At 42.2% G+C, this 14,011-nt stretch overlaps 1 protein-coding gene across 1 annotated transcript; it reads right to left on the bottom strand.

Moving 5' to 3' along the window:
* Nucleotides 1–1,065: 1,065 nt before the first annotated feature.
* On the bottom strand, nucleotides 1,066–2,013 carry LOC148534947 (olfactory receptor 1G1-like). Its single transcript, XM_088464830.1, has one exon. The coding sequence runs from the start codon at nucleotides 2,011–2,013 to the stop codon at nucleotides 1,066–1,068; it is 948 nt and encodes a 315-aa protein (XP_088320956.1).
* Between the last annotated feature and the right edge of the window lie 11,998 nt (nucleotides 2,014–14,011).

The raw sequence follows: 14,011 nt of genomic DNA on the forward strand, positions 1-14,011 counted from the left end.
AGTATATTGACTCTCAAGATATGTGGATATAAAATCTGTGTAATAACTCTAAAAAATGTATCTTGAGAAAGAAAAAACTCATTCACAATCATTTTGGAAACAAAGTATTGCGATATTAACTGCAAGATCGTCCTGTGTTGGAGACAGATAAAAGGAGCAATTTTCTCAAAATGTTGTTTATTAAATTTAGGATATAATAACTTATGCACATTTTCAATTAATGTAACTAATTATTTTTCTTTGTTTTATCCAAATGAATCTCTTTATTGCTTTATTTACATCTTTATTCTATATAGCTCTAAGAGCAAGCGATATCCGCTGTCTTACCTGTTAAAACATAAAACCACATAATTTTTGGGGACAAATAAGCAGCAGTACGACATACACTTTGGTAGGCTGCCATGTGATATATGGAATGGTTTTATGTCCTCCATATACAAAAACCAGCATTGTGGTTTTATGTATTGCAATTGAATCTAAATCAGTATTGATGAGCGGTTTGACCCTTACTAAATTACATGGTTTGCAAATCTCACATCAAAATGTCTAAAGAACATGTGGTTTGGTATAACTGCCCCTTAGCAAATCTCCCCTCATTGCAAATCTCACTTTTTATTTTCAACTAAACCTCCATCCAATAATGACTTGTACTTGTTTTATATCCTAGTGCAGTGGTTCCCAAACTTGCAGGGGTGTCTCAGCTTGGTGGTCCAGCAGCAATTTAAATTATTTATAGTCAATGTAATGTAAATATGTGGACAAACAGAAGCACAAACCTGTCCACCACATAACTGAACCTAAGGATGACAGGTAAGCACAATTTACTTAATAATAATTTTTTCTGAATTTCTCATTAACAAACTTTTGGCTTAGGGGTGCCTTGAAAACAATGCTGATACTCTAGAGCGCCTCCATTAAAAAAAGTTTAGGAACCACTATCCTAGTGAATGGTCAGATATTACATGCAGGATAGTTCGGTTTTGGAACAAAGATAAAAGCAGAAAAAGATTTATTTTGTCAAAATGTTGTTTATTACTATTAGGATATAATAATTAATGAACATTTTTAATTATTCAAATTCATTATTTCTCTTATTTTTAACCAAATGCATCTCTTCATTGCTCTCTTTACATCTTTATTCTGTAGACTGTATATCAGAGGGTTTAACATGGGTGTAACTACAGTGTATAGTACAGTGAAGATCATCTCCAGGACTCTGTAGTGGGCTGAGGGTGGCATCATAAAGACAGCGGTAACTGTCCCATAAAATATGGTGAGGACCGTGAGGTGGGATGAGCAGGTGGAGAAGGCTTTTCTCCTGCCATCTCTGGATTTAATCTTCAGGATGGTGCTAATTATTTTTAAATAAGACAACAAACTGCAGAAGAACGGACAGCAGCCAAATACCAATAATTCTATATATATCGATATAAAAAACAGCTCCTTGATGGCACTTGCAATGTCCATGAGAGATTTAGTATCACAGAAGTATCGGTGGATTGTGTATGAATAAGAGAAAGACATATTTGAGGCTGATAATGTAATAAGAATAGAATTTAAACAACCAGACACCCATAGGGCAGCCGTGAGTTGTACACAAAGTTTCCTGTTGAAGATACGGTGATAGTGTAAGGGATTACATATAGCTACATATCGGTCATAGGCCATTGTGGACAAAACAAGAACTTCTGTGCTGCCAAATACATCAAAAAAATACATCTGGGTAAAGCACTGTATGAAGGATACTGTGTAATTCCCAGACAGTAACATGTACAGCAGCTTAGGGACAGTGACTGTTGTGTAACAAAGATCTATTAAGGACAAACTACCAAGAAACAGATACATTGGGGTGTGTAACTGCTTATCCATATATATGATCGTAATTATAACAGAATTTGCTATTAGACCCATCAGATATAAAATTAGGAACACAGTGAAAACAAATGAATTATACGCTGATGTATTAGTAAAAGCCACAATATGGAATTCTGAAAAGGATGTGTAATTATCCATTAGTCTTTTAAAGATTTATGGAAAATAACTATTTTATTGTATTTTTTTAGATAAGGTTTTCAAAAATGGATTAGAATGGAGTTATCAGCCAGGAGGAGATTCAGGCATTGACTGATCAGAGTGTTCGGTGATTACTTTACAGATGACATCATCAGGGGAGCGCACGGGCACAAATAAGACATGACAGTGAGTAATGGATCTCTCAGTTATTAATGAAACAACATTTTTATAGACATTTTCAATAAAGTAAATTAATTTATCTAACACTTTAACCACTGAAGAATTAACTAAAAATATCTTATTCAAGCATCTATTCCATAAACTTTAAAACAACTTTCTAGAGCAAAAATGTAATCACTCTAAATGCTATATAGATATGTAGAAAAAATAATATAGAGATTATCCAGGGCTAATACACTCACTGCCCATGTATCCCCATTCACTTGTGTAGAAATTTAACAGAGATATTTTGCACTTTGTTTATTTTTATTTTTTGGGTAAGAATCTGCTGATTTCCTGGAAGAGAGTGACTGTGTGTAAGTGTGTACAGTATAAATACTGTGAGTGACTGTATGTACAGTGTGTACTGTATAAATACTGTGAGTGACTGTGTGTACAGTGTGTACAGTAGAAATGCTGTGAGTGATGGTTTGTACAGTGTGTACAGTATAAATGCTGCGAATGATTGTGTACAGTGTGTACAGTATAAATGCTGCGAGTGACTGTGCTACAATGTGTGCAGTAGAAATGCTGTGAATGATTGTGTACAGTGTGTGCAGTATAAATGCTGTGAGTGACTGTGCTACAGTGTGTGCAGTATAAATGCTGTGAGTGACTGTGTACAGTGTGTACAGTATAAATGCTGTGAGTGACTGTGCTACAGTGTGTACGGTAGAAATGCTGTGAATGACTGTGCTACAGTGTGTGCAGTATAAATGCTGTGAGTGACTGTGCTACAGTGTGTACAGTAAAAATGCTGTGAGTAACTGTGTACAGTGTGTATAGTATAAATGCTGTGTAACATGTACTGAGGATGGACAGCTGTAATATACATGGACAGGATATATCAGTACATGATCAGATCAATATAAACTTTGAAAGCAAGCTCTATCCTTACAATGCTCCACACTGATACATTGTGCACTGTATTTTATTCAACCTGCCATTATCTAATATATCCTTGAAGGTTCTGAATTTATGACTGAAACCATTTTGCACTGCAGGTGGGGTATTTACAGTAATGTGCAGAGTTAGATGTGAGAGGGATGTGTCTAAGCTTAAATCTATGCTGCAGTGTAACAATAAAGCCATCCAGCATGTGTGGGCTACATGGAGAAGCAGCCAGTATTTACCCTGCATGCCCCCTTTGCATTGCACCATGGTTTGTTAAGGTACAAAGTTACTGCTTTTTTTCCCTTTGCTCCCAACTCAGAATCAGCCCCATAGTAATGATCTTTTTACTGCCACATATTAAATATTAGCCCCCAATACTAGTGCTGTACAATGATAAAGAGAAGAGCAGGACTTACCATTGGAATTGCAGACAGGATAACTTCCAGTTCCAGCTTATGTTACACTGAGGCAATGAAGGAAACTATATATAACATAAACTACACCACTGAGGAATAGAAGATAGGAGACTACATCATTGGTCCCCTGTGCTCTTAAGTGTGATTATATTATAATTCTGCGCTTCCCTTATCCATTAATTTGTTATGATATTTTGAGGTGTGTTGGGATTTTGGTTTCTAAACATTATGGCGTGACCTAATATAACTTTATTTGCTAAGTATAACAAATAAACATATAGGTAACTTGTTTTAATGTTAACAGAAAACAATCATTATAATGGGATTTTGGTACCTACCGGTAAATCCTTTTCTCTGATTCCACAGGGGACACTGGAGGTGCTTACGCTGGGGTATAGAGGCATGGATAGCTGGAGCTGGCACTTTAAAATTTAGAAGTGTGAAGCTCCTCCCCCTCTATGCCCCACCAGCCCTCAGTTTAGAAAATGAAGACCGAGAGGAGGTGGAGAACAAGCGGAGTGAAAGGAGAGAAGAACACACAATAACTAAATCATACAACATACAGAACAAAACCGAACAGGCAGGCATAGAGTGCAGAGGTGGGTGTCCAGTGTCCCCTGTGGAATCAGAGAAAAGGATTTACCGGTAGGTACCAAAATCCCATTTTCTTTTTCATCCACTAGGGGACACTGGAGGTGCTTACGCTGGGGACGTCCCAAAGTTTTCCGCACGGGCAGGAGCGCTCCGTGGTGCCTGCAAAACAAGGCGGCCAAAACGAGATGCCGAAGTAGCAAACGTATCAAATTTGTTAAACCTGACAAACATGTGAACTGAAGACCAAGTAGCCGCAGGGCACAATTGTGGTGTGGAGGCCCCTCTACCGGCCACCCATGACGCACCCACAGAACATGTGGAATGAGCCGAAATGGACGAAGGAGGCCGACGGTCAGCACTATTATAAGCCTGATAAATAGTCAGCCGGATCTAACGTGCCAAGGTCTGCTTAGACGCCGGCCAACCCCTCCAAACAGCATCATAGAGGACAAAAAGCAACTCAGACTTACGGAGAGACGCTGTCCTGGCAACATAGATGTGGAGAGCCCTAACCACATCCAAGGTAGAAGATCCACCAGAGTCCTCCAGCAACGACGGTACCACAATAGGCTGATTGATATGGAAAGCCAACACAACCTTGGGAAGGAAGGTGGCTACAGGACAGAGCACCCAATTCCGAAACTCTACGAGCCGAAGCGAGAGCCAGGAGGAGGACAGTCTTCCAAGAAAAGTACTTAAGATCGACCTCCTCCAAAGGTTCAAACATGGGCGACTGAAGAAACAGAAGCACTAAGTTTAGGTCCCAGGGAGCTATCGGAGGTACAAAAGGAGGCTGCACGTGCAAGACCCCTTGAAGAAATGTCTGCTCCTCAGGAATGAGGGCCAATTTTCTTTGAAAGAAAATGGAAAGGGAAGAAACCTGCACCTTTAGAGTTCCTAGCCGAAGACCAGAATCCAGACCCGTATGAAGGAAAAGCAGAAACCGGAACAACCAAAAAATTCTAGACGGAAGACCCCGACTGGAACACCATGAGATATAAGCACGCCAGATGCGATGATAGTGCGCAGCCGAAACTGGCTTCCTGGCACGTAGCATGGTGGGAATAACCGCGTCTGGGATGCCCCTGCGTCTTAGGATATCGGTTTCAAGAGCCAGCCTGTTAAACGCAGTTGCGCTAAGTTGGGGTGTACGAATGGACCCTGCTGTAGAAGATCCAGGCGTAGATGAAGGGGCCACGGATCGTCTGACAATAGGGACCGAAGGTCCGAGAACCAACTTCTCCGAGGCCAGTTCGGAGCTATGAGAATTACAGAGGCTGATTCTTGTTTTATCCTTTTTAGAAGACGAGGAAGAAGCGGAATCAGAGGAAAAAGGTAAACGAAGTTGTAGATCCACGGACTTGTCAGGGCATCTACCGCTTCTGCCTGTGGATCCCGAGTTCTTGAGGCATATACTGGGAGCTGACGATTTAATCGCGATGCCATGAGGTCCACCTGAGGACATCCCCATCGACGTATCAGCATGTTGAACACCTCTGGATGAAGCTTCCATTCCCCGGGGTGCATATCCTGTCGACTCAGGTAATCTGCTTCCCAGTTGTCCACACCCGGGATGAATACCGCCGACAGGATTACTGACTGTTTTTCGGCCCACCGAAGGATCTGAGTTTCTTCCCGCATAGCCATGTGACTCCGAGTCCCTCCTTGGCGGTTGATGTAAGCGACGGCCGTCGCGTTGTCGGACTGAACTCTTGCCGGACGAGACTTTAGAAAGTCTGTTGCCTCTATCAGAGCATTGTAAATCGCTCTGAGTTCCAACACATTTATGTGCCACTTCTGTTCTAGAGGGGACCATCGACCCTGAAAGTGATAATCGAGGACTACTGCTCCCCATCCTCGAAGGCTGGCATCCGTTGTTATGATGATTCAGTCCCACACTCCGAATCTACTGCCCGCTAACAGATTGTTGGATTGTGTCCACCAAAGAAGAGCCACTCTGGTAACCGGGCTCAGACAGATCTATCGATGAAGAAGCAGATGAGACCCTGACCCTGTGCTAGCTGGTCTAGCTGAAACACCCTGGAGTGGAACCGGCCGAACTGTAGTGCCTTGAAAGCTGCTACCATCTTCCCCAAGAGACGCAGACAAAGAAGCAGGGACACCTTCCTTGTTCTGAGGACCAGCTGAACTAACAACCGGATATCCCGGGCCTTGTCTATTGGAAGAAAAACCCGTTGTGAGGCCATATCCAAGATCATGCCCAGAAACAGAAGTTTCTGGGACGGATTGAGATTTGATTTTTTGAAGTTGATTATCCAACCATGTTGGATTAGGGTCTGATAAGTCAGCAAGGCCTGATTTGATAGAAGAGATACCGATGGAGCCTTGATTAACAGGTCATCCAAATAAGGGATTATGTTCACTCCTGATGACCGAAGGAGAGCGATCATGACTGACATGAGTTTGGTGAAGATGCGGGGAGCCGAGGATAACCCGAACAGCAATGCCTGAAACTGATAATGATCCTTCAATATGGCGAAACGCAGAAAAGCCTGGTGAGGTTCCCAAATGGGGACATGGAGATAGGCATCCTTGATATCCAGGGATAATAGGAACTCCCCTGGTTCCAAGCTCACTATGACTGACTGCAGAGACTCCATTTTGAAGCGATAAATGTTCAGATACAGATTCAAAGACTTGAGGTTTAAGATGGGCCTGACCATCTGGTTTTGGTACTATAAACAGGTTCGAGTAAAACCCCAAACCTCTCGTTCCGGGACTGGAACTAGCACAGATGATGCTACTAGAGACTGGATAGCCTCCTGTAAAACCTTGGCCTTGCTTGCAGGCATTGGCAGACTTGTGGTGAAGAACCGAGGTGGAGGGGGGACTTCGAAGTCTATTCGGTACCCCAGGGAAATTAGTCTGCGGATCCACGGTTCTGTAGAGGTCTGGTTCCAAACCTGTTGAAAGTTTTGCAGGTGGGCTCCCACTGCAGGAGGTCCCAGGTGGGATGGAAGACCATCATGCCACCTGCTTTTCCGCTGGTTTAGGCTCTGGTCTACGTGCAACAGGGTGTGGATGACCTCTACCTCTGCCACCTCTATGTTGTGTGGGAGCGCCTCTGGCTCTACCACGAAAGGAATGTGGCGCATGAAAGGAATGAAACAAAGGTCCATTATAAGATCTTCTGGGAGCTGGAGCAACCGACGGAAGGAAGGAAGACTTACCCCCCGTGGCCTGGGATATCCATTTGTCCAGTTCCTGGCCAAACAGCATATCACCAGTGAAAGGTAAACCCTCCACCACATGCTTGGATTCTGCGTCCGCTTGCCAAGCGCGCAACCAGAGGGCTCTACAGCCCGAAATAGCAGAAGCAGATATGCGAGAACTAATCTGACTGATATCTTTCGAAGCTTCTCCCTGGTAAACTGCAGACTCATGGATGTGTTCTGCTAGTAGACATAACTCTGCTCTGGAGGTACCAGAGTCCAAACCGGTAATCAACTGGTCAGCCCAGCCGACCACTGCCTTGTTAACCCAAGCAGTAACAAGGGTGGGTCTAAGTTGAGCCCCCGCTGCAGTATAAATTGATTTTAGCATTGTCTCCAACTTATGATCCGAAGGATCCTTTAGTAATGTAGCTCCCGGTACTGGGAGTGCTGTTTTCTTAGAGAGACGGGAGACTGACGCATCTACTGGAGGGGGTGTTTCCCACTTTTCCATCATGGCTGATGGAAAAGGATGACTAGATGGAAACCGGCGCGGAATTTGGAACCGTTTATCCGATTGCTTCCAGGCCACAGAGAGCTGCTGTTGAAGTTGCTGTGAGAACGGAAAAACCGCAGAGCTCTTTGGTTGTTCGTGAAATAATTCACACTCCTGGGATGCAGGTATTACATCCTCAGGTAGATTCAGAACTTTTCTGACCGCCAAAATTAGAGATTCCACCCTTGGAGATGTGGACTCTATTTCTTGAGGGGAAGCGTCCTGTAACGCTTCCTGCAATTCCCCTTCTTCTGTTTCCTCCGTAGCGAGGAATTCTTCATCCGATTCTTCTGATTGGAGAACAGTCGCCAGAGTACGCTTTTGTGTTGGTCTTTGGTAGGAGGTGGAGGGTGCAGGCACCACTGTATACCCACTACCTGTACCAGGGTGTCTAGAGACTTGGTTAGCCCCGCCACCCAGGGAGGTTGAGACTTACATGCCTCAGCTAACTCAGACGTTAAATCCGTCATTACTCCTACCATGTCAGCGGCCCATGGAGGAGCAGGAGCGGCAGTAATAGCCATAGGTGGATCTACTGCTATACAAGCATCACATAAAGTGGGCCCAGCGGCATGCGGCTTGGATAGTTTGTTGTTACACTTAGAACAGACAATCATCTTTTGAGCCGCTTTTGTTCTGTTTGACATGGATACACACAGTCACCCAGACACAGAGAGACAGCAGTGAAATAGAAATAAAACAGAAATAAAACAGAAGGCTGGTTTGGGACACAGAGGAAGAGGCACTCCCCACTCTTTCCCACAGATTAGATTCCCTGCCAAACACCCCAGTGTTACTCACAACCTCTTCCAAGGATGTAGCCAGGAGCATCAGCCTTCTGTAGATACTGCATACACCTGTAGAGAGATGCAGTCTTTAAAACACGTTAAACACGGCAGCCACGCTGTGCACACAGCCGCTGCTGCGTTATTAGACAGGGAGCCCGCTCTATTGAGAGAGGACCCTGCGCTGTTAGGCTCCGCCCCCTTTCTTTATGCCCTGAGGGCTTTAAAATGGCTACCCCCGCCTGCAGGATCCTCTCCCCCCTGTGCAAGCCCCGCTGAGTAGGAGCCGCTAGCCGCGCTTATTAGCTGGGAGAGGGGAGAAGATGTAATTAATGAGCAGCGCTATTGAAGCCAGCACTGGCCACAGGACAGGAGACGGGGGATGCACAGATGATTCATACTCACTGCGCTCCCTCTCCGGATGGCTCCTCTGAACAGCACTCACGAAGCAGCTGTAGTGTATGTGCTGTGTGCGGCAGTAAGGAGCTGTCAGATGCTTTTGGTGAAGCACTGCACACTCCTTCCTGTAACCCAGGAGGTTAACAGGGTGCCAGTAACCCGGACCCCACATTTAGAGAGGTGGCGATGGGTACTAAGAAAAATATGTAAAAGATGTTTGAAATAAGAAAAAATATATATATATATATATGAAATAAAAGAAATAAAACAAGTGTCCTGCTGGAGCACAGCAGATTGTGACCAGCTCCAAGGGCACATTTTCTAAACAGGGCTGGTGGGGCATAGAGGGGGAGGAGCTTCACACTTCTAAATTTTAAAGTGCCAGCTCCAGCTATCCACACCTCTATACCCCAGCGTAAGCACCTCCAGTGTCCCCTGTGCGTGAAAGAGAAAACATGTGTTCATATATTATGCAGAACTGATTTTTTTTAAACTGCATTTGTTAATGTTTTTATTGTTATATAATTTGTGACATGCAAGTACCATTAATATTATCCAGTTTATTTAGTCCCAGAAATCTAATAACTAAAACAATCCCTTCACTCAGCATTTGGCTTTATTGATTTAGTTGTACAGATATATTTATATAAATTGTGTTGCTTATCACTGTACAGTGTTATAGACATCTTGTGGCACCCTATAAATAAAAAAGTAATACTAATAATTGCCATGGTGCCAGAGTGTGAAGATCTGTCTTCTGTGAGGAAAGGTTCAGTTTCTCATGGAGTTTCACATATCTGGGCATGTAAGCCATGAATTGTAATTCAAAATCGGTCTACTATGTCACAGCTCTGCAAAACCTCTGCAAGTTCTAGTGCAGTGAATTAGGCCTGAACATCAGATGAGTCTGCTTGCTGTACCTCTCCTTACCTTTCATGTGATGCTGTGCTCTCAGTTGAGTTAACTTAAAACCATTTCTGTGTGATTCTTGCATATCTGAGAATTAAGGTAATATGCTTGTTGTTTCCCTGCTTCCTCAATTCTGATTCCATTGTTGGTGTCAGAAGTGGGATATAACTCCTAGTTACATATAAGGGATGCCAAGATGGAGATCCTTATGCAATGGTAAATGATGTTAAATGAAGAGCTTCAGCAGTTACAAATGGGGCACACTCTGTGTTGCAGCCCAGAGCTCATTCACAATGCTTTAGGAATACAGGGTTTCACTACAGGAGGAACTTTGATAGCTCAGAGTCGAGTTCTGTATGATAGATAATTCGGGTTATAGTCAGGATCCTCAAAATGAATGAGATGGGTTAGGTCTTGGTCTTATCCCAGTGTCTTAATGATTGTATCAAAGATTGAGTCCAGCAAGGAGTACATACAGCTTCTAATATTGTGGGTGTTTTGGAACATAATACATTTACCAGAGTCAAGGACAGATATACACTGCTTTTGATCAAAAGCCATCACACCAAGGTAGTTGGCTTCACATTCCAAAACTGCCTTCTATATTTCATCAGTTGGTTTAGGTTTAGAGCCTGTCACCTATCAGTGATCAAATTTTGAAGTGACATGCAGAGAATAGCTAACCACAGATGTATTGTTTGTTTGTAGACATCTTTGCCAAAGATTATTTCATCCCATAACTAAAATTATGGGTAGAAATCAAGGAAATAGTAGTAAGAAGTTTAATAGATACTTTCCCTGGGAACATCATGGTATTTTTTTACAGAATTTTGTAAAGATCCATATACAGTAGTTAAAAAGGAAAAGAACAAGGGAAAAGAAAAGAGGGAGGGAAATTGGGAGCTATAGTTCATACTTTAACAAAAAAATATAGTAGGAATATAAAATTGCCATAATACATATGTATTTGACAAAATAGAAGATATATGTTATACTGCATCTCAAGAACAAAGATCAATAAATAGGGATCATCAATCCAGGTGAGGAAAATTAAGAAAGGGAATTAGGAAAAAAACCTCTTGTACTAGGGATGGTAAGGTCACATGATGCTCCAGTCCCTCTCCATCTGTAATAACATTTTTGGAACTAAGCCATTTGACAGGGGTGGGGCAGATGTTGTATAATGAATCCCTAGAGACTGTGGACCTCATTCAGAGTCGGTCTTTGTGGCCGCACGGTCGTAGGGGAAAGGGGCCGGATATGCAAATGATGCAATCACAAGTTGCGGTCCTAAGATGAGATCGTTAGCTGAACGACCGAGGGTAAGAAGCGGTCGTAAGACTACATCACGCCCCCTTCTCATTCACCACACACTTCATCTCCTGGGATATAAGGATTAATCGCGACCATCGGGAACCATTGGAACTGCTCATAGAGGTTAAGGTTGACCATACCCTCTCTTAAGCACTACGATCAAGTCAGTGTTCAAACCTCCCATGTCACGTGTGCCATGACACGACTTTGTTAATTATGCACTCCCATTAAACGCCATTCGCATAATTAGGCACGCCTGCGTTCGGATCTCCACTCCCCCATTTTCAAGCACCTTCCCTTGTTACCACCCACAAATGGTTCAATCTCTCATTTAAACTACCGACCTGGCTGTGTTCAAGGAGAGAGAAATTTCTGATCGTAGCAGCTAGTTTGCTCACGCGCATTGCGAACTTTATGCATGCGCAGTTTAGCAAACATCGGCTTTGTACGACCATGCGGCCGCAACGACTGACTCTGAATGAGGTCCTGTATCTCATAGGTAAATTATATGTTAGCTATCATCTTACTAAGAGTAGGGGGCAGAGGGTTTTCCCATATTGGGGTATTGCACTTTTTTTGCTATCAGTTTTGGGCCTAATGCATCATGGACTTGATTTGGCATATCTGTAGGATATAAGTGATGGATGGCAACTAGCAGGGATGGCTGCATTTTATAGTCTGTCATTTTAATATTAACTGAAACACCTCTCTCCACTTGCAGTGAACTTGATTTCGCTCCCAAAATATATGGAATATGTCCCCCAAAGCTGGACAATCCCTCCAACTGTATTTAGATTGGGAAGGCCAAGTTTTGTGAAGTTTCACTGGAGTGAGATATAGACAATGCGATAGTTGTACTTCATTATGATTTGTACAATTAGTCAAGTAATGAGCAATGAGATAGATTGCTGCCCATTGTTTAACTGAAAATGATGTGTAAATCATAGCATCCCATTGTAGTTGTATTGTAGATTTTTTTTCTAGGTCAAAACTTAAAAATTAAGGATACTGGAAAATAATTGAGCCTTTAATAATGACTCTTGTGAGCAAAGCTCTTATATCTGATAGGAGATACCCAAGTGAGTTTTGCGTCTTTGTCATGCTAGAGATCCAGTGGTGAATACACATATATGTGATGTATTCACCTTTAGAGAGATTGATTGGAGCCTGGAGTGTAACAAACACTATGACTGAAGTTGCTTGCATGGTATTGGCAATCTGGTGTATTCCCTATTATGACAAGAATTTTTCTTAACTGGAAAGTTCCCGCAGGGACAGGTTGCATGATGGCAAAATTATTAACCCCTTGGTTAAAGACACTAAATGATCCCATGCTTTAAATAGAGTCAAAAATACCTTGAGGAGTATTAACAGTTAAGGGGCATATTTGGCTGGGTACAAAATAAAGAATAGTTAAAAGCGCGCATGTTAAGGTGCAGGTACGATGTATCTTATTTGTCCAGTTAGTGAATAAAGGAGGTTCAATGGTCTTATATTCTAATAGTCACTGGTTTGTAGTTCAATTGTCAAATATATTTCAATATTGATCCTTCTGTATAGTTTCACCAACCTGCTCTCTCCACTTGGTTTTTTCACACTATGACCCCTCAGCATCAGTTAGTCATATAAGACAAAAAGTGGGGAAAGCACATATAGTGTAAAACCATAAACATTTATTTCTAAAATAGCATAGATAAAAAGTGGTCACATACCATCAGGGACCTTTTTAGAAAGGCACATTCTTAAACATATAGGGGTTATTTTTTGCTCCCTCTATTTAAGCAATACCTTCCCACAGTCAGGTTCTGGATGTCAGCAGCACAGGATACAGCACCAACACGTTTCAACCAGTATATGGTCTATTTCAAGGTGTGTTTGCTCATAGAGCTGACCAGGTTTTATACCAACAGTAACTCCTCCCCTCATTTAGGGGCTTGAACTGTCTATTAAAGTTTGGGCTTTTTACATGTACTATTCACATGTTTATTGTTTATGTGTAGGGATTTCTGTGTTTATATACTCTTACCTTTTTGAGTGATTCCCCCGTCTATGTTATCTTTAAGAGCGGGGATCATTGTCTTAGTGGTGCGTTCCACTTTTTGGAATGCACCGCATGACCATTGTTCCGAGTCACGTGGTGTTATCTACCATGTGACTCAAGCCTATCGCTACATTTGGAACACAGTGTGTCATCTTTTCTAACACTGCGTTCCATTTCCCGGCATGTCATGTGATGTTGCGTGACACGTGGTGGTGATCTGACGTAGTCCCTGGAGCACAGTGTGTTGTTACTGCGTCCATTCTCCATCACGTCACGTATAATCGTGTGACTCATGTAGGCAGTGTATCGTTGTCCTATTGGGGTTTTGCTATAATGTAGCTTATTAATAACCATATGCTTGTCTTATTAAAGCGCACCATTTTAATGGATCTAAATTGTAAAGCAATAATGATAGTATGTTTAGACTCTAAACACTATAGATATATGTTATAGTTTGGGAACTCATATTATCTGTTCGGTCCTTCATTCATGGAAAATATCTATACATGAAACTTAACTTAACATACACTTAGCATCACAATAATATACCCAGTGGGAACACTGACCTATAATAGTGTTGCATTTGTATCTATATAAATCATAGGACAACAAGATTCAATTATGAACCTTCCTGTCCTCTCAGGTAAATTTCATGAAAATCTTACATAAGTATATTTTACATGTTTTACATTTGACGC

This window comes from Taudactylus pleione, unplaced genomic scaffold (assembly GCF_031769625.1).
Source record: "Taudactylus pleione unplaced genomic scaffold, aTauple2 ptg000061l, whole genome shotgun sequence".
In the NCBI taxonomy this organism is placed as follows: Eukaryota; Metazoa; Chordata; class Amphibia; order Anura; family Myobatrachidae; genus Taudactylus; species Taudactylus pleione.